The following is a 27,123-nucleotide window of genomic DNA, read 5'->3' on the forward strand; positions in this document are numbered from 1 at the left end:
GGCGTGAAGAGCAGGCACCCCCGCCGGGAGGCTGCAGTGGTTTCGCCCAGGAGGATTGTTGCAATGCTGCTTGAAGGGCCAGCAGTAGAGACGCGAGCACAGAGCGGCTCGGCTGTTATGACACATCTACACTTTCGACGATATTTATTCCGTTTAACCAATGCGTAGTCTCTTTCTCTGCGTAGACTGAAAAAAAAAAAAAAAAAAAAAATCAAAGCAAGTACAATTGTCCCCCTTCACACATTTTTCACAAGGTTCTTCATCGGTCATGCGACGCTGTGAGGATTGTAGGAACCAGCTGCACCTTTTTATCCCGAAACTTCACCTGGTGGTGTGACTGAATTGAATTACTTTAAAACTTGCTTCTCGGCAGTAGGTGGTTTTAAGTTTTTGTTTTTTGTTGTTTTTTTCCTTCTGTTTTAATCGAAGTACGCATGTTGGGCGAAAAGGTGTAACTGCTTTTTTAACACTTGCAACATGGCTGCTGCAGGAACAGCAGAGAGAAAAGTTGAACACTGACGTGGGATAAGTTCAGTGCGAAACTGGGCACGGACACAAACTGTGTCGTGTTTTAGCAGAGCTTTTAGTCGGACTTTCGTGGCACCGCCGCCTCCTCTCCCTCCGCAGACACTGCAGTGGACTTTGTGGGGGAAACTGGTGTCTCCTTCTCCATCACCTCCTACACGCACTCCAGGATCCGTGTGAGCAGATAACATGCATTTCTCCATACCAGAAACGGAGGTCCGCTCGGGAGAAAACGGTTCAACCTACGTGGTGAGCATGAAAACCGCCTTTATGTTCATTTGTGTCATTGTTCGCTTCTGCAGCACGAGTTTCAGTTTTACTGTAGGCTTTTATTTCACGTTATAGCAGTGGCGTCAATTCAGTGGAAGCTAAGGTATGGCAAGGTTACGAGTCACAGAACTTAACTAGAGTATCAATCAACACATCCAGCAAATACTCATCACAGAAGTCTATGTAGCTTATCTGTGTGGTCAAGAAAATTGGAACTTTTTCAAATGCAGTCTCGCTCACTGCAAAAACTAAAAAAAAAAGGAATATTTGTCTTATTTCGAGTTAAAATGTCTAATTTTTAGTCAAAAAAATCTCATTACACTTAAAACAAGAGTCATCATGTTCACCTGTTTCAAGTAAATTTTCACTTGAAATAAGTAGAAAAATCTGCCAGTGGGACAAGATTTATCTTCTCATTACAAGCAAAAAAATATTGTTCCACTGGCAGATTTTTCCACTTATTTTAAGTGAAAATCTACTTGAAACAGGTGAAAATGGTTGTTTTTGAGTCTTGTCTTAAATGAAATGAGATTTTTTTTGACTAAAAATTAGACATTTTAACTAGAAATAAGATAAATATTCTTGTTAAGATTTTCAGTTTTTGCAGTGTATAATAACTAGTGAAATCGATCATGTTGTTCTGATTTGCATTTGTAGTTATTCTATATGTATTAAGTAATAGAATAATCAATACAAATAGACACAGAGTAATTCCATAAATGTATTAAAAAAACAAACATTTACATTTTCCCTTGAAGCCAAGGTGTGGCGGCTGCCATACCCTGCCATACTGAATTGACGCCCCTGCGTTATAGACAAAATACTGACGTGTATCAGTGGTTCATATGAAGACGTTGTTGTTTTTGAGGAATTACAATCAGTGTAAGTTGAGTTCCTTGTGGCTTAATGACTGAAATGGCTTTTGCTCAACTTCCTCCAAACACACCCTGTTTTCTTTATTTGTGTTTTAATATGAGTCTGGTTATAATCACCATACACCATCACAACATAATGTTATGCCCTTAAAATGCTGCTCTGTTATTGGACTTATGGAGTACAGTATTTTGGTGTTGACTGTTCATGTCACCAGGATAAACTGTAGACTGGTGCAGCCCCTTACAGAGACTCTTTTGTTGTAAAGGTTTGGGTCAGTTTGAGTCCTTACTAAGCTTTAGGCTTTGCCGAGGTGGAATTGCAATAGTCCTTGTTGTTTAAAGAAAAATCAACTGCATGCATATATATATATATATATATATATATATATATATATAAAATCTAATTTCTGTCTGCTTCCTAACTTCTCTATCCTTCAACTTTGGTTTGATGAATTGTCAGTTCTTCCTGACACCAAGCAAAGTTGTGCTCTAAGTATATTCATTATTAAGCTTGTTTAAGATGAAGTACAGTAAAGGATTACAAATTGAAACAATTTTAAGCTCTTGTGGAAGTTTTACAGGTTTTCCTGGCAATCCACGAAAGAGCAGTTTTTAATGTACTAATTTCTGCCAGGTAGTATTGAATAATACATTCATTACATATGACTGGATGGAATTATTCTGGAGACTATAATTCTAATTATAAGTTCACTTATTAAGTAACATGATAAGTACCATGTATGGACTACATCTGTAATTTTGCTAAATGCTTGCTAAAAATAAAGAATACCGAATATTTTTCTAAAGAGGTGCTTGTTGGTCCAGAAGTATTTCATGGGCTGCCAAAATGGATTTGACACAAGAATCAATCAAGAAGTGTCGGATTTGCACAAAAAAAAAAAGAATTTACCAGTTGGAAATTACAGCCAATATAAGCAAAGTACTTTCATTTTTAAGCTATTAAAACATATTCAGACAGCGTGCCATAATTGTAAGTAGTAACATATTTAATACTTGCATGAAAACCCTCTGCTGTCAGTAACTGCCTGAAGCCTGGAGTCCATAGACATCACCAGATTCCAAGGTCTCCCTGATGAGGCTTTTCCAAGCTTGCTGCTTGTTTGAAGGCTTTTCTTCCTTCCCTTTTGTCTGCAGTAACTCAGAAGCATGCTCTGTCAGCTTGAAACCAAGCAACTCACTTGGGCGATGAAGAATATTCAATTTCTTTGTGTTCAAAAGGTGTTGAGCTGCTCTGTAGTCTGTGTATGTTCTGGCTCATTATCCATCTGCAGTGTTGAGCTCCGTCCAGTCAATGTCGGAGCATTTGGCTGAATGTGATCAGAGAGTATTGCTCCACGCACTTTAGTATTCACTTTGCTGCTTCCATCAGTTGTCACATCAGCAATAGACACCAGTGAGCCTGTTCCAGTGACATCAATAACTGCCCATACCATAACACAACCTCAACTGTGTATTACACATGGTGTTGTATGTTTTGGATCATGTCGTTCTTTTCCTTCTCCAGACTTTTCACTTCACTTCATTCTGATACTAGTTTTTCTTGGTTTCATCTGTTCAACAAATCTGATTACCATAGTGTTACCAGTGCTTTACACCATGGAAACTATTCCTTGATTATCCTTTTGATGTTATTGAGCTCACAAGTTCTTTTTGTTTTTCAGAATTTACTAAACTGTTGATTTTAGTCTCACCTAAAGTTTTGTGATCCTTTTTATAGATTTGCATAGTTAAGTAAATGATGGCCTACTTCACTTGCATTGAGATCTCCTCAGAGTTTATGCTGGCAGTTCTGGTCAAATAACTGCCAAATGCAAACTCAATACTTGATATCAACTCCAGACCTTTTCTGCTTCATTAGTTTTGAAGTAATGAGGAAATGGACTGAAAAGGGCATAAAAAGAACACAAACTGTTCTGGATATGTTTATATTGCACTATTTCAGCAATTTAGAAATGCTATTTTGTTAGTATCTGTAATTTCCTCCTCATATTGTTCTTCTCCAAACACTATTCAGTACATTTATAAATTCAGCGCTTTGGGTGACATCCTTGACTTCTCTCTAGCAGGAGCCGTTTAAAGCTTGCCTTGCTGTGGGAATTTTAGCAGCGGTTTTTGCTCTTTCAGCTGGCAGTCCTGCAACTGTCATTGTGACCTTCCTGTAACCAGCCCGTAGGAAAGAGCTTCGCTCGACTCTAATACTCAGAGAAAGGCTGCGCACATTGGAACCAGTTGGCCACAGAAACTGCAGGGCTTGCAGAGGGCATTTTAGAAAAACAAGGGGTGCATTTATTTATTTTGTGTCAGTATTCCTATTCTGGCATTGACCAATCCTTCTTCACACTTCCTGTTTTCTGGTGGATGTACCTTTTTATCTCTGTCTTGCATGACTTTTACAGGATTACTCATAATGTTTTTGAGGGTGTAAACTAGTGACACACATGGGTGTTTGTTGTAAAGGATGGTGACTCCGGATGAGAACTACGTTTTGACTTGTAGTTTGCATTTGCCTCATAGATCTAGAAAGAGTCTAGTTATTACTCATGCCAGTAATAGCTTCCACAAGCATTGAGCTAAATGTGTAAACACAGGATCAAATAGATTTGAGAGATAGAGTCTTTAGCGTGTAACGTAAAAGTGATAAACTGATTTTTATCTGGCACATGAAAGGAAGTAAACACCTGCACATTGACACTGTCTCAGTTGCAAAAAACTGGTGAAACTTGTTTGGAATGACATTTCAATCCCAGCTGGATGATTACCAAGCTAAAATATGTTTGACCTGAGGGAGATATACATCAAAGGTTGTAGCTTTATTTATTTATTTACTTAGTGAGTTGTTCTATGTCAGTCTGTGCAAGGAAACACATGTGGCCCTTGAACTGTCGCAGACCTGAACTGCGTTACGAAAACAGGGGGATATATTTTTCCACTCACTCGTTCTTCCTTCCTGCCTTGACACTGCCCACACTCATCTTTCAGCCATCCACTCTCCATCTAGAAATTTGCCCTTTTTTTTCTCATTTTCTTTTTGCTGTCATCTCATTGGTCAGTGGAGAGTTTTGCAAAAACAACTAGAAGCAAAAATGGAAATTCATTGTTGTAGTCAAAAGTTCTCACAACTCCTGTTGTTTTGCCAGGTGAGCCACCATGTTGACTATAAATATTAAAGGAACATTCTTGAGGTAAAACAACTCGAGGTCTGTTCGATTGTAAGGAGTGTAAACTTTAATCAAGAACCAAAACCATGTGAATAGATGAAAATATGTGTTTCAGGAGTAGTACAATTAATGTTAGTACTTTGGAAAGCCAGCCTGAGTTAGAGTAAATTGCTGTTTTTAAAACTGATGACACTTAATGTCTTCTCACTGAAGTGATTGCGTGGATACAGTTACCGTAACCATACTATTAAGTAGAGCTGTGGTTGTTTTAACTCTGTAATGTTGCTTTAATTGAGATGGACAATACTTAACTGCAGCTCCCAGAGGAGATTATATTCCTTAGAAAGTAAATGAGCAAGTATTGTCAGTGACTAATTGGTATCTAAATTTAAAAGTGAGGCGTATCTAGACATCAAGGTTATCGTTTAAGTGTTTTGAGTGATATAGCATTTGGACAAAATCTTGCTGTTATGATTTAGTGACGACAAAAAAATCGATTTGCTTTCTGCAGCAGGCTCTAGACATAAACAAAAGCTTTTGTTTGGTTGCCAATTCCTCGTAGTGGTTTTCTGGACAAGCACCCAGAGATGGCTCCTGTTAATTTCTCAGGGAGAGGGTTTAACATGTCATAAGTGATAATTTTTCTTGTGACATCTGCTGAGAGCAGGGAGAAAGTGATGCGAGTAGAAATGTGCAGCATGATCTGTTTTCCCCTTTGTAAACTAGTTAGATATGATTGAATGCAGTTCACTCATAACGTAGTTGGTCAAATTAATTGAAACAGAGTGAGATGTCATAAGGTGAACACCATTTAAGGTGTTCAGAGTTGTGGGGGAAATTGGTTGTGAAACTCAAGGTGCAGGATGTCAAGGAGTTGTGATTTTATTTCTGTGTTGGCCAGTGCAAAAGCATTAGAAGAAGTTTGTGATTTTGTAATATGTGTTTTTATTAGGGGTGTAACGGTACACAAAAATCTCGGTTCGGTACGTACCTCGGTTTGGAGGTCACGGTTCAGTTCATTTTCGGTACAGTAAGAAAACAAAATGCAAAATATAAACGTGCTAGTTGTTTATTACACACACACAAAATAACATTGGCTCAGACTTAAAAAAAATATCTCCCTGATGTGCAAAATTGAACAGTTGCAACACTGAACAGTTTAAAGTTGTTGCTCAGATTAAATAACATTTATAAATAATTTACTTTTATTGCGTTCACGCTGAAAGCGTCAGTGCCTGCAGCGGGGCGGGGTTTCAACCTGCGGTGCAGAACTGAAGGGAACAGCCTACACATATAGCGTACACATCTTAATTTTCCTATTTCACCATAGATCACACTTTGGGACGCCTTCTTTATATTTTAGCGTTATTTCCGCGTAGATAAGAGTGAGTTTGATGCTCTTTGTCGCAGATCAACATCAACCCAGCGAGCCATTTCTCACTGATTGGCTGATTTATGGTTCCGCGTCACACCAACGCAGAACCGACGGCGTAGGGTACGCAACGACGCACACCGCACCGCGACCCTACGCCGTCAATTTAACGCAGAACCATAATTCAGGCGAAGCTGCAGTCTGTCAGCGCTGATCACAGACACACCGGGTCGGAGCGGATTTGGTCGGCTACAACTGTTGCTTGTTGTTTCTCGGTGTGAGCGCAACTGCCTGCTGCAGCTGCAGCAGCGCTCTGCTCCACAACGTGCGGTCCTCTACTTAATATGTCCGTGTGCAAACTTGTTCGGTACGCCTCCGTTCTGAACCGAACACGCCATACCGAACGGTTCAATACAAATACATGTACCGTTACACCCCTAGTTTTTATGTTGTGTTTTTAGGTCTATTACATGTTTAAGCTTCTTCGCCATATGAGTTTATAAACATCTGATATGCAGTCTGATTATATTTATTTTGTGCTCTCTCTTACCTACAGGCCTACAACATCCACGTCAACGGTGTGCTGCACTGTCGGGTACGCTACAGTCAACTTCTCGGCCTCCATGAACAGGTGAGGCTTCAGGCAACATAATATATTCAACTCAGTTCAGTCGAAAGCACAGGTCTGTACGAGGCACTCTGAATTCTGAGAGGAGACGACGTGACCTTTCATGAGTCTGACCCGTATCGTTGATACGGCAGCCTCCCATCACTTTGAATCATGGCCATTATGGCTCAAAGGGCCTTTCCTTTCCTTTTCTTTTCTTCTTTTTTTTTTTTTTTTTTTATAATTCTCCTTACTACAAAACTATTGCCTGTAAAATAGCAGAGTTACAGAGAAGCTTGGAGCGGGGTGTTTGACATGGAAGGAATGTTCTTGGCCAGGGTTGTACTTCACCTGCTGGGGAAAGGAACTTAATCTGAAAAAGAAAAGTTGTTGGAAAGTGTTGAATTGCCTGGTGCTGAGTGTATGTGTTCTTTCCGCCTCAGTGGAGCTTTACACAGACCCAGAGCTATTTTGTCTTAGACTTGTTATTGAACAAATTGAGTAGTCAGCATTGTGCTTGTTTTCTGCATTGCAGTGGTTGGAAAATTAACATGCAAGAAAATGCTTCTTATACATTATCTATTGGCAACAAATTTTGCTACACTTGCAAATGACTGATCAGGTTATTCGCTCTTTATCTGTGAGCACATTGTGCTTTGAAATGTTTGCCGCGGGATACAAAACAACCTTAAGGAGGCATCCAGTCTTCTGTTTATACAAATTAAGACATAAGCAAACTTCTTTATCCTCAAGTCTGTACCATCCAGTCTGACAGTTGCTGTTGCCTGGCAACTGTGTGTGTGTGTGCGTGCGCGCGTGTGTATGTGTGCGCGCGTGCGCGATCTATTCAGATCTTTAAGCATCAATCCTGAAGGGCTCCCTGTGATGCATGCATGACCCCAAAACACTCAAGTGATTATGAAACAAACACTTTGCTCAGTAAATGTTGGGAAAAATCCGGAAACAAACCTTGTCTTCTGTCATAGAGATATTTACTAAAGAGCTACACCTCGTCTAGATTCAGACTGTTTAAAGGAAGCGGTAAAAAAGGGGGAAATTTTACTAAAAAGAACCTGCATGAGCTCATATTTATGCTTGGTGTTTGCAGCTATGTCTGCAAATTTGTATGTGTGACCAGTGCTACCTCTGCCAAACTGAAGTGAAAATACCAAAGGTCAGACTCTTGGGGTGAAAATCACTTCTCTTCTTCAAGCACTCACTAAAGTCTGCCTTCAGCATGCCATACGTGCAGGCCCTGGGTGGTTGTTTTTTTTTTTTTTTATAGAGCAAGGGGGGGGGGGGGGGGCACCAGTGAAATCCTCTGAGTGCAGTGTACAGCCTTTGACTGATGTGACGTCAAGCTTAAAATCCAATCTGTTTTCATGTATGATGCTGGATTTGTGAGGTCATAGTTTTTAAGACTTCCACAGTTCAAAGCAACGGCTCAGATAGAAAATGGAAAGAAATGAGTTCGGAGGCTGGAACACAAAGTAAACTTGGAATGACTAGACCTTCAAGGTTCCAGATGTGTGTACGTGCGTGTGTGTGTGTGGTATGCACGGAAACTTCACCAGATCATCGTTGAAACGGGGCTTAAAATAAACCTGTGATTCATCTCATACAGCCTGACTGTACCACTGCTCCTTCACTGAAGACACTGACAGTCTGTACTAAAGTCGGTATTGATTCAAATGTCTTTCTATTAAAACATGAATTTGGCCAACGTCCTCTCAGGTGGTTTCTGTTCATTGTGAAAAGCAGAGCAGTTTAGCTTATAGTCACTGTAAATCCTGCAACCACTCTTTTGAACCTTTCTAATTATGGTTTCCACTAACAGATAAAGAAAGAATATGGCAGCAACGTGGTGCCTGCTTTCCCCCCAAAGAAGATCTTCACCTTGACCCCCGCTGAGGTGGAGCAGAGACGAGAACAGCTTGAGAAATACATGCAGGCCGGTGAGTTACTCATACTGAATGGACTTCTTTATCCCGTTTCTGGTTGAAGTGAAAGCCCAGCTGTAGGTAATGCTTCCAACCTGTTTTGCCCTATTTTAACTCGGTAAGCTCCAATAGGCGAAATAAAATCTAATATGCTTTGAAAATGTGTATCTTTTAAGCACAAACTTATTTTAAATAGCAATCTCTTGCATGAGTTGGCCTTTTGTCTGTCGGGTCCAGCCATAATAGTCCTTTCATGCCCCTTAAAGATAAGTGAACTGATGCTCTGAGCACAGACAGATCTGGGACACTGATACACACGTTCATTTGACAGAGATGTAAAGATGGAGGGAAAAAAAAAACCCAGACTCTGTATCTCATACCTGGTGTGGATTTCAAAAGTTTCATGACTTTTGAATTTTATTTTGATGAGATACTATTCAAAGCTTTACTTGATTTACTTGCTGAAATAAAACCGACTGCTGACTGTAAACAAGAATTTGTGTTTGTGGTGTTTATACTAAGAGGAAGAAATCTGGTTCTTTTTATTTTGGTAAACATACCCTGTGGCTTGGAAAAAAAAAAAAAAAAGGATGGAAAGGTTTCTTTTTCAAGTCTTGCATCTTGTTAAGAACTTGGGTCCCCATTTGAAATATCACATTTTGGCATCTTGTCCAAATTCTGTAACCTGGTTAAGGGGTGAACTTGCTGCACACACGGATGACAAACTGGAACTGGCAGCAACGTGCAGCGTTTGTTTCAATCCTCTTCAGCTCTGGCAGTTGCAGCAGAACAAGGAAGCGTTGTTCGAGTATGTATTTGCTCATAGTCTGGGAGCATACGCACACGGGGTGTTCTTGGCCACAAGTTCGCTCGGTTACGTCACGGCTTTTTACATGTGTATGGAAAACCAAGTGCCACAAACACAATCTGTTCTGACATAGATGGGTCAAGTGCCGTCAGATGGTCAGACTAATTTGTACAGTAAAACAACAATAGTTTACAGGCTGGCACTCGCAGCCCGTATATTAGTCATATGAGCTTGTAACAAACCAAACAAAGCTGTTCATGTTTTCCTGTATTTGCCAAATCTGAGAACTCCATTGTGGGGGATCTGGTAACTGAACCTGTCCCAGAAAACTGCTTAACAAGACTTAAAAGGTGTAACCTGTTTAACGAGCACTAAATTCGACTGCATAAAAGGACTTGTGACTAGAGAGGAAATGGGGAAGGAACTCCAGCTAAAATGACCTCAAGAAAACGACAACTAACTGCTGAGTTATCACTTCCACACCCAGCGTATCTCTGCAGGACTCTCACTGAGAGATATTTCGACATGGCATTCCTTTTATGTGTCTCTCATTGGTCTTTAATACTTGTTTTACAGTTCGTCAGCATCCTTTGCTCGGAAGCAGCGAGTTGTTCAACAGCTTCTTAAGGAAAGCACAGCAGGTTGGTGTTTATTTTCTTCTTACCTTCATTACCATCCCCAACAGGCTGGCGAGGAGGCAAGGATGACTTGTAGGAGTGAAGTGCTGAGGCACTTCTTTTTTGCCTCACTAGTAATTACTTTTTGGATTGTGGCAAAGGGGCAGTTCTCTTATGGTTTGTCACAGTTTATGAGAGCTCTATTCTTGTCCTGACTTATTGTCATGTCAACTTGTAAGTAGCCTGCCAACTGCAGTATGATGACACTGAACATGAAGCTGAAGCAACATCTGGGCAAATGTCTCAGCGTCATTCAATTGAGTGCTCAAGCTGGAACATTTCGAACCATTATGTCATTAAAAAGAAGGGTGAGCCTTCTTGATGATTCATTCACAGTGAGGTCTGCCAAAAAGCTTGTTGCCCAGCAGCAAAACCTCTTTTTAAAATAGATTGTGTGTCAAAGACTTTGTTTCAGGTTGAAAGGTTGATTGGTCAGTCACACGGGGTGGGACCTGCGATGCCAGAAGGCCTATAAATCACCCCCAGGGATAGATTCAGCTGTCTGTTGCCACCTCGCAGCCAGTCTGCCCTCCTCTTCTCTCTTTGCAGCACGTTATAGTTGGCATTTTGTGCACATCCTCAAAAATTCAGCAAGCACTGCAGGTGCAGAAAAGGATATGGCTTACCACCCACTGTAGACATTTCATATGCCCTTTAAGAGGAGCGCCTTGTCTCTCAAGAACCCCCACTGAGGGAACACAGAGGATGAGAGATGATTTAACCAGGAGATGAAAGACTGCCTGGAGGCAGGAGAAGCAGGAGGTATCCACATCAACATTTCTAGTTTCTTATTATATGCTCAGAAGCTACTACAAGTTTCACATTTTCATTGGATTTGGAATCTTACCGTAGGTTATTTTCCTTCCTTATTGGTTATTGATATATGTGTACTTTTGCTCCATCGTTTGAGATAAAAGATGGACTGAAAGAAAAACAATTGTATAAGTGGAAAGATGGGATAAATGCACGTTGTATATTTCCATGTGAGCTGAGAGATGTATAAGAATTGACGGGATGCATTTGCACTAGCTATTAGTCATCTTAGAAAGGGTTGCAAGTTTGACAATAAGCTTTTATAAAAAGAAAATGATCTGCCTTTGGAGCTTGAATGTGGAAAGAACTGTCTTAATGCGAATCACAAGTTTGTACTTTTAAAAGGTGGCTAAAAATGCAATTAGCTTCAGTTACTGAACTTCATCATTCTCTTGTGATGTCTCAGGCCTTTTTGAATAACTGTAACTCTTGACCTCCTTTCCCCCCCCTTGCATTAAGATATAAACTTCTTTTATGAAAAGTGAAACTGTTTTTCTTGTTTCCTTTGTGTTGTTTTTTTTTAACTGGGCTAAAACTTGACACGGACTTTGACCCGCCCACATCACTTCCGCTCATTGGGCTTGGTGTGGTTTGGCTGCTGAATGATAGGAATGAAAACAGTCGAGCTGAATCGAAGCCTCTTTTGTTTTGTGTTGTTCCCACAGGAGACCCAGCAAATTCCCACAGAAGAAGTGGCTTTAGACATCAGCCTCTCCAACGGCCAGAAGGTCACGGTCAACATTCTTACCTCAGACCAGACTGAGGATGTTCTCGATGTAAGTGCCTGGCTGCACTCTGTCACCGAGAACATGCTTTAATTCCAGTTTCAAAACTCTGCCTTTGGTTAATATTTGTAATGAAATTTATATCACGAAAGATAATTAGAAGTGTCTGTTTACACATGGGTATGTAGTGCAGATTGACTCCAAAGATGAGGTAGATCTCCTGATAGACTGAACATCATCTGACATCATCAGTTTTCCCTCAGTTAGTTATCTACCTCAGCAGTATTTGTCTCCATAACCGGAGGCCTTTGAGCTCCACTCTTCATAAAAGATCTGACAGATGACTTGCTTCAGGCAAGCAATATTGCTGTAGACTCCCTCGTGAAATGTAATCCGCCACAGAACATAAATCACATTGAGCTGTGTTTATTTATATAAATCTTTCTAGACAAAGTAAAACCTGAAGGACTTAATGAAGTCTGTGCTGCTTGGATCTACCTGAACCAAGAGCACACAACAAGCTGACATGAATTGAAACCGACTCGGCACGATTAAACCTAAGCATCCATGATAAAACACAAAAACATGAAATGTGTGGATGAATTAAACACATACGTTCAACTGAACTTTTTCCCAGTCCGGATCAGAACAGGATCGTGACTTAGGTTTTTCTTTAGTGGATCTGCGCCGCCTCTTCACTTCCCTGACCATAAAAACACACAGTAGCTCTAAAATAGCACAACAGTAAACATGCTGGTATTTCATCATAATGTCCTTTGTCAATCTTGGCATCTTGTGGCCTTTCGTGAAAGTTTAACCACACTTGACCTCTGCTCACATCAGCAGGTCTTAAAGCAGTGTGTTATTTTTCTGCTTCCCAGTGTTTTTAGCTTTGTCTTACAAAACGTCAACAGTTGTATTCATACTTGCAGGATCTGGGTTTCCAAACAGTTTAATTACAGACGTTAAAATGAAAGTAATAATATCCTTACAGTTTATTTAACTCTGGATTGTTCTTTTTGCTGTAAAGCTCAATTCTCACTCTTTTTATATTTTTACGAAGGCTGTTGCAACAAAGCTTGACCTCCCAGATGAACTTGTTGGATATTTCAGTCTTTTCTTGGTCCGTGAAGGTGTGGATGGAAATCTAACATGTAAGTTCAAAGTCATACAGTTGCACCAAATGGAAAAACAATTACTGATGCCTTTTTTTCCATAATACTGCAAAGTATAATGACTTGAATTCAATGTTTTGAACATGTTAAATATTGGTGAACAAAGATGGGTGAAACAATTAAAGTAAGGAGTCATAACCGATCAATTACAGCAGGGAGTTATTATTGTTGTGCCAATAAGTAATTTCAGTATCATTTGTTCCAAATATCAATAAGGTTAGTAATTCATTAACACTAATCGCTACCACTGATTAAGGTAATCATTTATTTGTGTTTCCCATAAACCTCGGGACATTCTCCCTCGGTGTCTTTTTAGTTTCAACTGAAAGTGTCAGATAACCAACCAACATTAAATGTCCAGAACACTGAACTGTTTGGAAGAAAAAACAGTTCATGTTTTCATTCTTTATCAAGTCAGTCAATGACTATTATTAAAACACACAGACCGTGAAGAAGAAATAGTTCTGACAAACAGAAAACAGGTTGAAACAAGATTAAATTCTTCAACTTCTGCTGAGTACCACTTTTAAATGGATTTCTGCTAAAACTTTGAGGTGTAGCTTCAAGCTTTTAGCATGGAGTTTCTACCGACTCTTGCTAGGGAATGTAAATAATAGGGGTGTAACGATACACTAATCTCACGATACGGTACGATACACGATATTGAGGTCACGATAACGATACGATACGATATTATAGCAGTATTTTTTTAACAACCTTGACTGAGGTAGTCATGAAGAAATGGTCTTTTATTTGAAAGACACAAAATACAAAACAATGCTATGCATTTGCCCTATTGTTACAGTTTGTAATGCTTTATAACTGTTTAAGTTTTAAAGACAAAGACAGGCCAACCATTTTTCACAAACTGAACTAAAAGTAAATGTCAGGTTTACATTATGCATCTTCAGTTTCATACAAGTACAAATATTTTGCCACAAACTGAATACTTTCTCTCATGTATGATTTGACTTTTTTCTTTTCCAGAAATTTAACAACTAAAATTAAATAAATAAATACAAGTAAATAAATACATACAATTTTACATCATAAAAAAGATTGATTCATGCTCACCTTATAAGTGTAAGAGGAGATTTATTTTTGTTAAGAAGGTTATTTTGTTAATTCAGGGTTCATTATTTTATAAATATATTCTTTATATTCTGTAAATCAGGGACTATAATGACACTAGTCAGTTTATCTGTAGTGATTAGTCAGTTTTAGATTGGGCGGAGTGATACAGCACTAGGTGCTGTGTTGATGTTCTAAAATCCTACGCTGTTGAGCGGACATTGAAGTACACTGGAACTTAGAAGAAGTTGTCTCCGTGTTTATCCTACTCACGACCCCAAAAAGGTTTAATTTAATAAGGTAAGGCTTAACTCTACACCAGACTTACATAAGTAAAGGTTCAGACCTCAAAACGGGACTGCAAAACGGGACTAGTTTCTTATGAGCGGAGGAAGATTTTGGTCCGCGCGGTCCGGCCGCGGTCCGGCTGCGGTCGCGGTCGGATGCGCGTTACTAGACATTTTTGTATCGCGAAATTTCGTGGCACGATATATTGTTACACCCCTAGTAAATAACAGATGTTTTTTTTTTTCTGATTTCCCATAATACCGCTACGACACAGCTTGATTGTTAGCTGGTTGAGTTTTAAAAGCTGACCCCTCTTCAGCAGAGCTGCGGTGTATCTGAGCGGGTTTGGTGTCATTTATGACTTCCTCAGTACATGAAGTTGCTGAAAATGTGCACTTGATTTGTGAATATTTGGTAACAAATGAAAACTACATCTATATCAAGGCAAAAAGAAAAAGCCTGGTGACCTTTGAGCAGTCTTCAAACATTGCAGGCATATTTTTCATTCCATGGTTTCAGTCTGAAGATCTGCGTGGTACAAAAGAGAGGGGAGATGAGTTGAATATGAGCAGTATGCTGGCTCACACACCACCGATGACGGGGAGACCGATATAACAAGATGGCTAGAAAAATTCAGAAGGCTGACAGGCTGCAGTGTTCCTGAAGGTCTCCATGGAAACCAGTGTTTATACTCACATTTACTTTGGAAGATTGCATCCTTCTATTTTGCTTTATTGCTTAAAAGGTTTTCACGTCATTTAAATATTCAGTTTTCCAGCAGGCGCATCCAACATCACGGTAACCAACATTTGTTTCCCGTACAAACTTCTCCTCCCATGAACAAAGTAAACATGCTTTTGCTGACCTAGCAGGTTAAGCCAAAGTGCTGCCCAGGTGTTGACCAAATTTATGGTTAAATGTGTAACCACAACAAGAGTTGACACCTGAGATTCTCCTAGGGGCTGCAAATGATGGAACCTCTTAAGATTTGAATACTCACAAGCCTTTTCCCTGCTGGGGTATCTCCAGAAGCTGTCTTTCCATTACCGTCATTGTCCTTTATTGTTGGCATTTTCTGTTTTCCCTCTTAGTTGTGCGGAAACTGCAGGAGTTTGAGCTGCCCTACGTATCCATTACCAGCTTGCGGAGCTCTGAGTTTCACATAATCTTACGGAAAAGGTACCCGCCGCCTCTCATCCACCACATTCTTTATAAAATCCTGTACAGAAGTAAGACTTTCCTGCTTTCTTTGCCGTGGCTCTGTTTAGTGTTTGGCTTTAATCAAAGAGAAGTTGGAGATTATATAGTGATGCAAATCGATCCTGTTGTTCCAAATTGCATACTTTAATAATACGTAGCCTGGTGGGAATTCCTTAAAGTAGCTAAAATTTCACTTTTTCCCATGTAACCGTACACCCATATGGAACAACCCAGATATCCTGAAAAATGATAAAAAGATGGTAAACTTTGCTCAATGGAGAGACCAAGGAATACGGTATCTACAGCATGTAATCATAGGAGGACAGTTTGTACCTTTTTAATACACTTACTGTTCAATATGTAATTAGCAGTAATACATTTTTAGAATACCAACAACTTAAGGCCATAATAAATAAAAAATATAAACTTAACCAATTGGACCTGCAACTTCCCGCCAGGATAATAGAATTATTGAACCTAAGCACTCTAAAGTTGTTATCAAAACTTTACAGGTTAGTGTCCAAAATAGATAATTCAGTATCTCTTCCGATATCAAAATGGGAGGCAGATCTCTCTTAACACCGACCAGATTTCTTGGTCACAAATATGTTTACACTTTCACTATGACTAAGAACCCAAACTTACAACTTATACAGTACAAAGTTCTTCATAGAATACATTATACAGGACAAAGGATGTTCCAGATGGGCTTTGTCAACTCTAACATTTGCTCACAGTGCACAGAGAACACCCATGATAATTATATGCATGCTCTATGGTTCTGTACACCGGTACGGAGATTTGTGAGGATTTATCCACATGGATCAACTACAGAATCCCAGTGGGCCCCACAATATGTATATTAGGTCACTTGGGAGATATTCAAATGGAATCTAACCGGATACACCTGGTTCTCACTGCCTTATGTATCGCAAAGCGGGCGGGCGGGCACGGTGGAGTCATTCTCAGGAGGTCTCTCCCATGGAGGTACGGTGGGGCCCTGGCCCGGCTTGGAGGGCCGGCCCCCGTCAACTTGGATGGCCAGCGGAGGAGCGTGGGCGCCTTTCCAGGGCCGGCTTTACTGGCCCAGCCTCCTAGCTTCGGCCTCCGCTCCCCCTCCGGCGCCCCCTACACGATTCATACGCACGTAGGCGAAGGGGCGGGGGATCGGGGGCGTAGGGGACATTGTCCCACGTGGCCCGGTACTCCCCGCCTCACGGTTTTAATAACACTGTAGACACTGCACATTCAACATTTAATAAATAAATTTAACAAGGATACTTAGTTCTGGAGGGGGGGGGGGTCATTGTCAGCATGGTATCAACCATTTAATATGTGTGCAGACAAGGTAAAAAAAAAAAAAAATAATAATAATACGTAGTGCACATTTTTATGGTAAAAAGAGTGAAATTTGGAACGCATGATGTAAACTTTTAGCAGCCTGAGTTTTTTTTATACTCTAACAAAACACACGTGATGAATCTGCTGTGGAGACGACTGAGTGGCCACAGACTCGTGCTGGGCTGCAGATTAAATGTAACTGCTGGTAGATGCAGATAGTTTTTCTGCTTTGTATTTAACATGTACTACTTTGTTTTTGGATATAGTTAAATATATAGTTCAATCTTCTTTTTTTTTTTTTTTTTTTTTTATATGGGAATCCAATAATTTTGGACTGCAGCCCCAATTTGACCTAAATTGTATACTGAACAGCCCATCTTTTATTTAGTTGTAAGTTAGTCCTCAGGTTACCAAAATGTACTCAACCATCCTGTCTACTGACAGCCTAATATCTCTAATTTGACATTAAATGGAAACGATAGGAGCTGGTACATTTTGTAAAGTTAATCAGTTCTTTACTCAGGCTAAATCCTGTTAGGCATATTGTGATATTTAAAAAAAAAAAAAAGTCTTATTAGAGGATTAGAGGTTAAAATCTGATGAATAAGAATGCTCAATGTTTTAGATGACATTTTTTATTTCTAAATTCCCCACATTGCTTTGTGTACATTATAACATCTACGGTTATTGTCATAATTGGGTCTTGATGTCTTTAAATTTACATTTTGAAAAAAATCTGGTTTAATATATTTTAGCATATATATATATATATATATATATATATATATATATATATATATATATATATATATATATATATATATATATATATATATATGAATCGTATAAATGATTAAAAGTGCCATCAAGCATCACATGTTAGAAACATACACTATGGAAGCAGATTTCAGAGATTCCCTGTCCGCTTCATTCGACAGCACAAGACTTCCTCGTGCGTCTGTTTCGTCAGCCTGCCTCCTGCTGACTTTAGAGGTACACAGGATGTTTACTTTTTCTCCCTCAAGTAAAGTCTCCGTACTGCTGACCTAGTTTCACAGCGAAGGGGAGCGGGGAAAGAACGAACAAGTTGAGGAGGAGGAAAAACAGACCCCCAACTGTATGAGATTACGAGGAGGGATGAGGTCGAAGTGGATCAAAAAGCTCATTTGTCTTTAAATGAACAAATGGCAGACATTGGTCTGAATCCACAAAATGTGAATTGCTATACTTTTCATTATTTTTGAGAGGAATCCACAATTACTTTTTTTCTAAGTATAGGGAACATTCATATCAAAGATTATGTGTCAGCAGAGTCTGCAGGACAGTTAGTTAATCTTGATGTGGAAAAATCGAAAAACAAAACTAATGCTACAAACTCTTTCTACTTCCCTTTTTCCTCCTTTCTTTTGTTCTGAAAGGGGCTCTATCTTTTGTAACATATTTTAAATAGCTAAATAGAACAGCATGAGGATTTTGTTGAAGCGCAAAAGTAGATTTAAAAAACAAAAATGGCTCACTGCTAACTTCTGCTTTTCAAGTTTCTCTGAAATATTCACACCAACAGCCAGACGTTGATAAATCATTCAAAATGACGATGCCGTCTATCAACTCAGTAAACCCTGTTCGTCAGTTTTGTTTTGGTTTCTAGAGGCTAAAGAGCTTTTATATATATATCCAATACATTTTGGCCCATATAAACTAGTTTCTAAAGTCTTCTGTTTCAATGAGGCGTCTATATGTTTGTTGTTGTTTTATTAAAGAATTTGCTTACCTTCCAGCTACACCAAAGATGATTCCCATCATTGAGGTGAAGCTCCTATTCAGGGACAGGCCTACCTTTTTACTGGACCATACATAATGAGCTGTTCTTAGTCAGCAGAATAAAATTTCAGAATAATAATCCCAATTGTTACCTTATCTCCTGTTCTTCCTAAATCGTATCTGATCGTATGAGGTAGCGATGATGATGATGATGATGATGATGATGATGATGATGATGGCCGCCGCCGGCCGCCGCCGTGTTATTGTGTTGATTTTAGTTTAAGAGTTGGGTCTGCAGCTATAGAATATTTTGGTAATCTATTATTCTATCGAATATTCAATCGATTAATCGGATAAAACGTACTTTTGCTTAATTAAATCCCATTTATAAATATACAATAGAAAAGAAGACATATCACTTAATAAAAACAACCTTTTTTTATTTTTATAAGAATAATTGACATTTATTTGCATATTACATTTACATATTATGCAAACTAGTAAACCGTTTTTTAAATTCTCCAATAAAAACCAATACAATTACTTTAAACTTAACTTTTCCTGAGACATAAAATAAATAAAAATAAATTAAATTGTTTCCCACTCAAAAACAAAATAAACACTGCCTTTTAAACTGTGCAACTTCACATTCAGAACCAACACGTTTAAAGAGAAATGTTGGGTGTGCACCGGGACTTGGAACAAGAGTCTTACACAACGTGGACCAGGACTTTCATTTTTAATTTAAAATGATCCCACACCTTCGACATCTTCTGTCTCTTCCTCTTATTACTTTCGTTTCCTGCGAGGAACGAGGCTTCGAGGCAGAGGAAATTCCTCGATGATTTTTTTTGTAGTGGAGTTACTCGAGGAATCGTTGCAGCCCCAGTCAAGATTCAACGTCCTTGAGACTGATTGTGTTTTGTTTTTTGTGTTTCTTCCCAACAGTTACTGGGACTTGTCATATGATAGTGATGTAATGGAGAACAGAGTTGGCTTGAATCTGCTTTACGCACAGGTAAGAATGACAGATCCAGTCTAATAAACAGATTTCTTTTTAGACATGCTCCCATAACACTTGATTGCTGACATATTGAATGGCTTATGTTTTAACAGTTGCAAGCCTCATTTGTATGGGCAGAAATTAAATACCTAACTTCTTCTTTCTTGGCCCGTCAGTAACTTCTGTTCATTTCCTGCATCCCCCATTATCTGATATTGAATCGGCTTGTTTTGACTTTGCAACACCTTGAATCCTCCTTATCTCAATGTTCCTCCTTTGATCCTAATAATAGCAGGTTTCCTTTGCCGCAATACCTGGTCTGTTGAATTAATCAGTTTTCTGCAAATTGGATTAGGATCTGAAAGTGCTGAGGGTTGCCTGTGAAGTAAAAAGGTCTGCTAGCATGTCTGCATGCCTCTCTGTAATTAACTGACCTGCCCTTTTTTTTTTTTAATCACCTTTCCCACCAAGTGAGGGACTTTCAAAATTGTGTTCATCTGTGCAGAAAGATGAACTTGACCCTCTCTTTTTTGCTTCACCAGACAGTGTCTGACATTGAGCGAGGATGGATCCTCGTCAGCAAAGACCAGCACCGGCAGCTTAAGTCACTGCAGGAGAAAGGCTCCAAGAAAGAGGTAAGCAGGCACACCTTTTCTGGATGATTCTGCTGCTACAGTGTCTCCCTTGAATCCAGTTCCATTTTCTTTGTCCAGGAATAAATCTACAGTCTATAGAAAATGGTGCCTGTGCTGCATCCTGTCATACAGTTTACCCAGTTTTTCTGCAGGGTTTTATTGTTTTCTTTTTTTTAAAAGAGATGCATCTGAAAAATTGTTTGCATGTGCTTTGTGTCTAGTTCATCCATCTAGGTCAGACTCTGAAATATTACGGCTACATCAAGTTTGACCCGTGCGTGACCGACTTCCCTGAAAAGGGTTGCCAGGTCATCGTCAGTGCTGGCAACAACGAGCTCAATTTCCACGTCAAGCTGCCCAATGAGCAGATGAAGGAGGGGAGCTTCAAAGTCACGCGCATGAGGTGCTGGCGAGTCACGTCTTCTGTAAGTGAGAGAAGTGTGCCTTTGTGTGCAAGACGGTGACGGTGGATGAATTAGCTTTTTTTTTTTTAGCTCTGAAGTGCTGAAATAATCTTCACCAGGAGAAATGGAGGTGCCTACAAGAGCTCCTGCTCTTCTTTGACAGCTTGTTTAGAGAACTCCCCTCACTACTGCATCACTACTTAAACGTTCTAAACTTCTGACTAAATGCACTGACCTCCACAGAACCATCGATTACCCAAACACAAGGATAAGTCGTATTGATTCAACATTTCTGAAACGGTTAGCAAGGAAATAATCCAGTCCCACAAAGTTTCAGTGCTTCCTTCTCCATGTGCACTTCAGGCCAATTTTTTGGATGTCTTCCACTCAAAATATAACAATGGATCTTACATAGAAGCGCCACATCTCACTCCACATGTAATTTGGCATGATGAGTATTTGTTTGCCATTTCAACAAATGTCAGTGTCAACAACTGTCAATTATATGCATAGATTGTCAAACGGTATCGTTTTAGTCAATATTTCAAACCTTTAGGAGTCGGCGTCTGGCATTTTATTGACGCAGTCATCACCAGATGTTTGATATCTTCCCAGCTGATGGTCCTCTGTTCTAGCGGAATGCAGGAACCAAAGTGAGACCATATGACTAAAACTGTCAATCAGGAATATGTTTTTAGACTTCAGTCCGTCCTGTCCGATATCATATCATAGCTTTGATGCTTTCATATCCTTCAGAGCAGCAGTGAAGTATTCCACTTTGATTAGCAGCCATGTTTGACTGGTTGCTTTGGATCAAGAGCCAGTACTCTTCTCGTTCACAGCCATCTCCACTGGTCACAGCTTCCATTTGGACCCTCCTTGACAGAAATCGAGTATAAATGTATTGTCAGATGTCATACTACACTCAAAATTGCCTCAGAAAACAAATAAACCAAAAAAAAAAACCCTGAATAATTTGTGTTCAGAAAAGCACTAAGTTGTGCCCACATCATTTCAGCTGTCATTTCAAAGATGAATAGTTGCCATCAAGTCTTTATTTAAACTTGGATGGTCAAACCAGCCCGCATTTGTGATGGATTAATGCTTGAGCAGCTTAGTCATTGTCATAAATTTTATGATTCTCCAAAAGTCAATTTGCACAGAGTTCTAGACGCATAGTAACACAAATTGAAATGCATCTTGGCATGCCTGATTCCAGAGTGAGCGCCAGCGCTGCCCACCCGAGTGATTAATTCCCGAGCTCGCTCTCAGAGGTCAGTCATTTTAATGAGGCCTTTCCTGTCTAACAAAATATTCAAAGCATCTCATTTAGTGCAGCACTGCAACCCCCCTCATAGCTGCATCTCAAATTACATCCGGAAGAACACTTATAAACAGTGTGTGTGTGTTGTGTGTGTATTAGATCTTTGTTTTGCCTGTATTTCACTTGAATGTTATCTTTGTGTGTGGTTTAGCTCGGGGAGGTACAGTTCGTTTCAGGCTCAAAGGAAATGACCTTCCAGCTTCTACAAATGGGGGGAAAAAAGGGAGCCGTTTGTGTCTCAGAGCTTAACACATTTTTGAATGCATTTAAAATTCTGTCTCTGTGTAATTATTTCTTGCGTCCACGTTAATCTGATGGAATGTGTCGACTTAAGATTTAGCCGCCCGTAATTTTTTTGTCGCAGTGGCTCAAGAATGGAGCCGAAGGAGAGCCGATGCAGGATAGAAAAATTGATCCAGCTGCTTAGATCGTCCCCCAGTCTCATGTAGAAGATGAATTTATCTTCTGCCCAAGAATGCACCTTGAATGCTTTTCAGGAAATTAGAAAATTCTCTTAACTTAAAAAAAAAAATGCACTCGCAGAAACATTAGAAAATGCATTTAACTTGAATCCTAAAGGAGTAAAACAAGTAAATGAGACTTTTATTCAAATCTTTTGATCTTCTCTTTTTGTTCAAAATTAAAAAAAAATGTTTTGCTTGTTTTGGATATCGTAAAATCGTAGGTAAAAATACATAGATGTACATATGAAAAACATCTACACATAAACCGGTGGAAAGGGCCTCAGGAAGTTGCACCTCGACCAACAGTTTTCGGGGTAGAAATCTATTTGGCCTCTTTGTTTTCCTGCAAGGACCCGGCCTTTTATTACAGCTGGCATATTGTTTGAGAGGGGAGAAGTCGGGCTTGATTATTGTTTGCTTTATCTCTTCCACAACCAGCTGCTATGCGTGTTTGGACTCATTTTACTTGTTGGAACACTAAAGTTTCTTTCCAATTGTTTTGCTGATTGTTTGGGGTTTGGACAGAAGAATTTACAGTCCACTTCTGCCAATTTTAGAAGCAGTCCCAGACCACCACCAGTTGGTACGATGTTTTTTTACTTCTCCAAACAAACTAAGGGCCAGTCTGACCGAACAATTCTATTTTTGAATCATTCGTACATGAATCGTTTATCCTTTTTACTGTTTTGTGCAGAAAAGCTCCAATATATGAATGTTTTCTGTTAAAACATGCTTCGTCCAGTCATTGTTCGGTGGAAGAAAGAAATATTACCATGAAATTGACTCCATGTGGAGTGAATTTGAACAATAATGCGTTAGAATATCCTGCTACAGGCGGACAAGTTATAAAGCATTTCTTTCTTTATCTTTTGTCTGACATTGCAGCAAGTCCCAATATCCAACGGTACAAACAATCCCTGCAGTTCTGCCAAATGTGAGGTCAAGCTGGAGCTTGCCTTCGAGTATCTGATGAGCAAGGATCGGCTCCAGTGGGTCACCATCACCAGCCAGCAGGTAAGAGGCCACAGACCAACTCGGCCTGGAGTCACAATGAAAGCAGATCGCTCTTATTTTGGTGCTTTTTTTTTGGGGGGGGGGGTTATACATAAATTACAGATTTAGAGTGTCTCTTTACATTGTGAATCTTAAATTCTTTATTTTTTTGTTCTAAACCCCTTTACTCATCTGTTTACCTCATAAATAAATTGTCGTGACTCATTATTGAGGTCATTAAAAATCTAAATGAGACAGCCAGCAATTAGTCGGGCATGTTAATTAGTTGCTGCAATTGCCTTCATTACGGTGACAGTCATGCATTTTTAAAAGTGTGTAACTACAGCTGTACCCATGCAGAAGATCTGTGTTTGTGATTTCAGGCTATCATGATGAGCATCTGCCTTCAGTCTATGGTGGATGAATTAATGGTAAAGAAGTCAGGTGGCAGCATCAAAAAGGTTTGTGTTTACCACGTTGTTTAATGTTTGGGAATTTACTCTGTTTTATTTGACAGTTTTTAAGTTTTAATCAAAAAATATAGTAATACTAATGAAATTGTTTTGTTTTTCGTCTTCCGTCACATTGCAGATGCTGAGGAAGCGACACAACGGGTCCATCCACCGGTCTGACAGTCAGCAAGCTGTGAAATCTCCCCCCCTACTGGTGAGAAATGAGATGGCAGGCCACATTTTCATCCTCCCTTTGCAATTGACTTGCCTCTTGTCTTGCAAATAATTTTTGCTTCGGAAAATATTCAACTGGGTTGAAATGACCTGAAAGCATTTGAGTGGGAACCGCCATCAGAGCTGATCAATTCCTCTAAATGGAAACGCAGCGTGAATGCCTCCATTTGTGTCTCCTTTAGTATTGTCCTTTGTGAAAGATGATAAATCTATCCAGCATTTCCTTGCAGCCTTGGCATTCAAAGTGGTGTTGAATTATTTTCACACAGTCGACTGAGGTTTATGAGAACAGAAACTGAGCAGCCAGCATCTTTCACTTCTGCACCTTTTATTTGCCCACTCTTCTGAATTACAAAAACTCACGAAGTAGTAAATCTTTTAATTATAGTGTTATACTTGGCATCTGTAGCGTATTCTCATGATTGCAAACCTACACCATACTGTATATTAATTTAAAATAGGAGGTAATTTGACTGTTAAACATCACTTTTGCTGCAGATTTCAGGAGTGGGGCAAGTTTGACTGTTTTTTGCCCTTTGTTTTGGTTGCAGGACTCACCTGACCCAAACCGTGAACAAGTTGTCAAACTCTCAGTGAGTAGATTTTCCTTTTACTTTGTGTTCAAAAATCCATCACAGAACAAACCGATGGGGTAAGATGATCCTTCTCTGTTAACGACACCATCGATTATTCCATTTAGACCAAGCTGAACTCGGTGTCTCTGAGAGGGATCAGCGCTTCCAACTCGGCGAACGATATCAGCGGCAACGATTTCCACGGCAACTACGCTTTCGAGGGAATCGGGGACGACGACCTGTAACAACGCGATTCACCTTGCACCCCTTTTATTCAACTGTTAACATAAATTACTAGCTGAGCTGAGCCGAGCCGAGCGGTCCTCCCCAGGCTTCCACTTCTGCAATATTGTAGCTTCTTCCTGGAGAAATTGCTGCCTTAAGCTCCCGAGTAATCTTTGACTGTGTCCTTCTGTTCTTTTAGACATTTGACGGCTCATGTCGATTTGTACTTTAGCTGCAATCATCATGTTTTAAACTTTGTTCCTATTTTATTGAGCTACATGAAGAAAGCCTGGATTCTTCCTTGAGCGGCTGCATGTTCATCTCCAACCAGAGAGCCAAATGTTTAGTTCGACCTGTCACTAGTGATGTAACGGGGATAAGAAGAGCTCGGAACAATCCAGTGAATTCCAGCAAATGCGTTCAGATTTTCTCTCACAATTTTAGATCATTCAGAGCCACCGCTTGTAGATGATCAGTGTCTGGTTTGGCTAAGTACCAAAACATGTTTTTATAATGTTCTTTTTATCATGTTACTCATGTGCCAAGTTAGTCTTCAGTGATGTTTTGAAGTCATGTCAGAGGAGGTATCACTCGATCTGCTTTCAGAAGTGGTCTGGTGCCTTAACTTTATTTTTCTTTTCTTTTTTTCCTCATGGAGTAATCTTGCCATCTAGCCTGGGTTGAAACTAAACATTTGCATCATCCAGTTTTTTTTTTTTTTTTTTTTTTTTAAGTTGCAGAACTTGATGAAAGGCTGATTTGGTTTGAGCTGCTTGCACTTGCTGAACCCATCATTTTGCACAGTATTACAGGTAGAAATGAGATGAATGTTTGAGTGGAAGATCGAGCACGACTTAAAATGTTGCATGAAGACTTTTTTCTTTCCCCAGGGGGCTTTGTAGATTCATCTATGATTTTTTTTTTTTTTTTAAACATATTTTTAAGTTTCTCATTAATGCCAAATTATAGTTTACTACAGCATTTTGCACAAAATAAACAAAATTATGATAATGTCACTTTTTATATTCTGTACATGCAATTAAGCATTTCTGAACATTTACTAATATGTTTATCATCATAGCTTATTGTAATCAAATAGATCAAATGTAATCTAAGCTGTATGGAACAAAGTTTAAGAGGACCAACATTTATCATGTTTACATAATATTGAGGGGACTTTTTAGTTCAAATGGAAAGTGTTTACAAATTTGTCATCTAATTTTCTTTGTCATGTTCTTTGTGGGAAAGCGACGGTGTTTTGGGGGTCGTTCTTTGGGGGGCTGCGGTTCCTTGTAATTTGTTTGTACATTGTGCCAATCATCTCAGAGGATTTATTTAGAAAAGGTGCTTTTGAAGTGGCCAATGTGATCACGATTGCTGGAGTGAACAAAATTCATGGAGTGTAGGCAACAATATCAACATATCCTGTTTTAGAAAACATGTAATTCCATTGTATTGCTGTTAGCCTGACCTATTTTAAATAGCCTCTGTTTGATGCTTTTTGAAGCTTCTACTGTAAATGTAAATCAGTGCCAACCTATCAACTGCTTTAAACTCACTTGTAGCCACGACTACAATGTTCTCAACTTATATGACCTGTTCTTTCACTGCTGTGGTTCTTAGTTCATTTGCTTCTATGTTAGAGACTGATGTGGACACTACCACGTTTATTCCCATCAATACCAAGTACACAGTGCTGCGAGATCCTGGGTGTTAGTAGATGTGTAGGTGCCAAATTACACCTTGACTCAAGTGCAGATTCTCATCAGCATCATTTTTGAAGTAAATGTCAAATTTCATAAATATTGTACTGACTTGATTCATTCCACTAATTTTCATTTTGATTTTTAGTGGTCGGATCGTCTGCTTTGTTTATGATGCTGAAATAAACTCTGAAATTCAGTGATCATGTGCTTGTTAATGGTCCCACTTCAGTCACTTTTGTCCAGCTATTCTATTCTATTACTCTTACAGTGTTGTTACTAGGAATGGGTGATATTTTACCGTTCACGATAAACCGTCAAAAGAATTCCCCACGGTAAGAATTTGTCATCTCGCGGTAAAAATACATTCCCGTTGACGTTTTTGTGTAAAGCTGATTTATGGTTCTGTGTTAAATCCACGCACAACGTATGTGAAGGAAGGAAGGTAGAAAGGAGGAAGGGAAGAAGGAAGGAAGGAAAGGAG

General features: G+C 39.4%; 1 protein-coding gene across 1 annotated transcript; it reads left to right on the top strand.

Moving 5' to 3' along the window:
- Window positions 1–91: 91 nt before the first annotated feature.
- snx17 (sorting nexin 17) lies at window positions 92–26,842 on the top strand. Its single transcript, XM_061747125.1, has 15 exons — window positions 92–774; window positions 6,778–6,852; window positions 8,666–8,783; window positions 10,153–10,217; window positions 11,732–11,842; window positions 12,855–12,945; window positions 15,417–15,504; window positions 19,576–19,645; window positions 20,173–20,265; window positions 20,487–20,690; window positions 23,343–23,471; window positions 23,834–23,911; window positions 24,042–24,116; window positions 24,688–24,729; window positions 24,837–26,842. The coding sequence occupies exons 1-15, from the start codon at window positions 715–717 to the stop codon at window positions 24,954–24,956; spliced, it is 1,419 nt and encodes a 472-aa protein (XP_061603109.1). The 5' UTR covers window positions 92–714; the 3' UTR covers window positions 24,957–26,842.
- Window positions 26,843–27,123: the final 281 nt, after the last annotated feature.

Source organism: Cololabis saira, chromosome 18 (genome assembly GCF_033807715.1).
Source record: "Cololabis saira isolate AMF1-May2022 chromosome 18, fColSai1.1, whole genome shotgun sequence".
NCBI classification, from domain to species: Eukaryota; Metazoa; Chordata; class Actinopteri; order Beloniformes; family Belonidae; genus Cololabis; species Cololabis saira.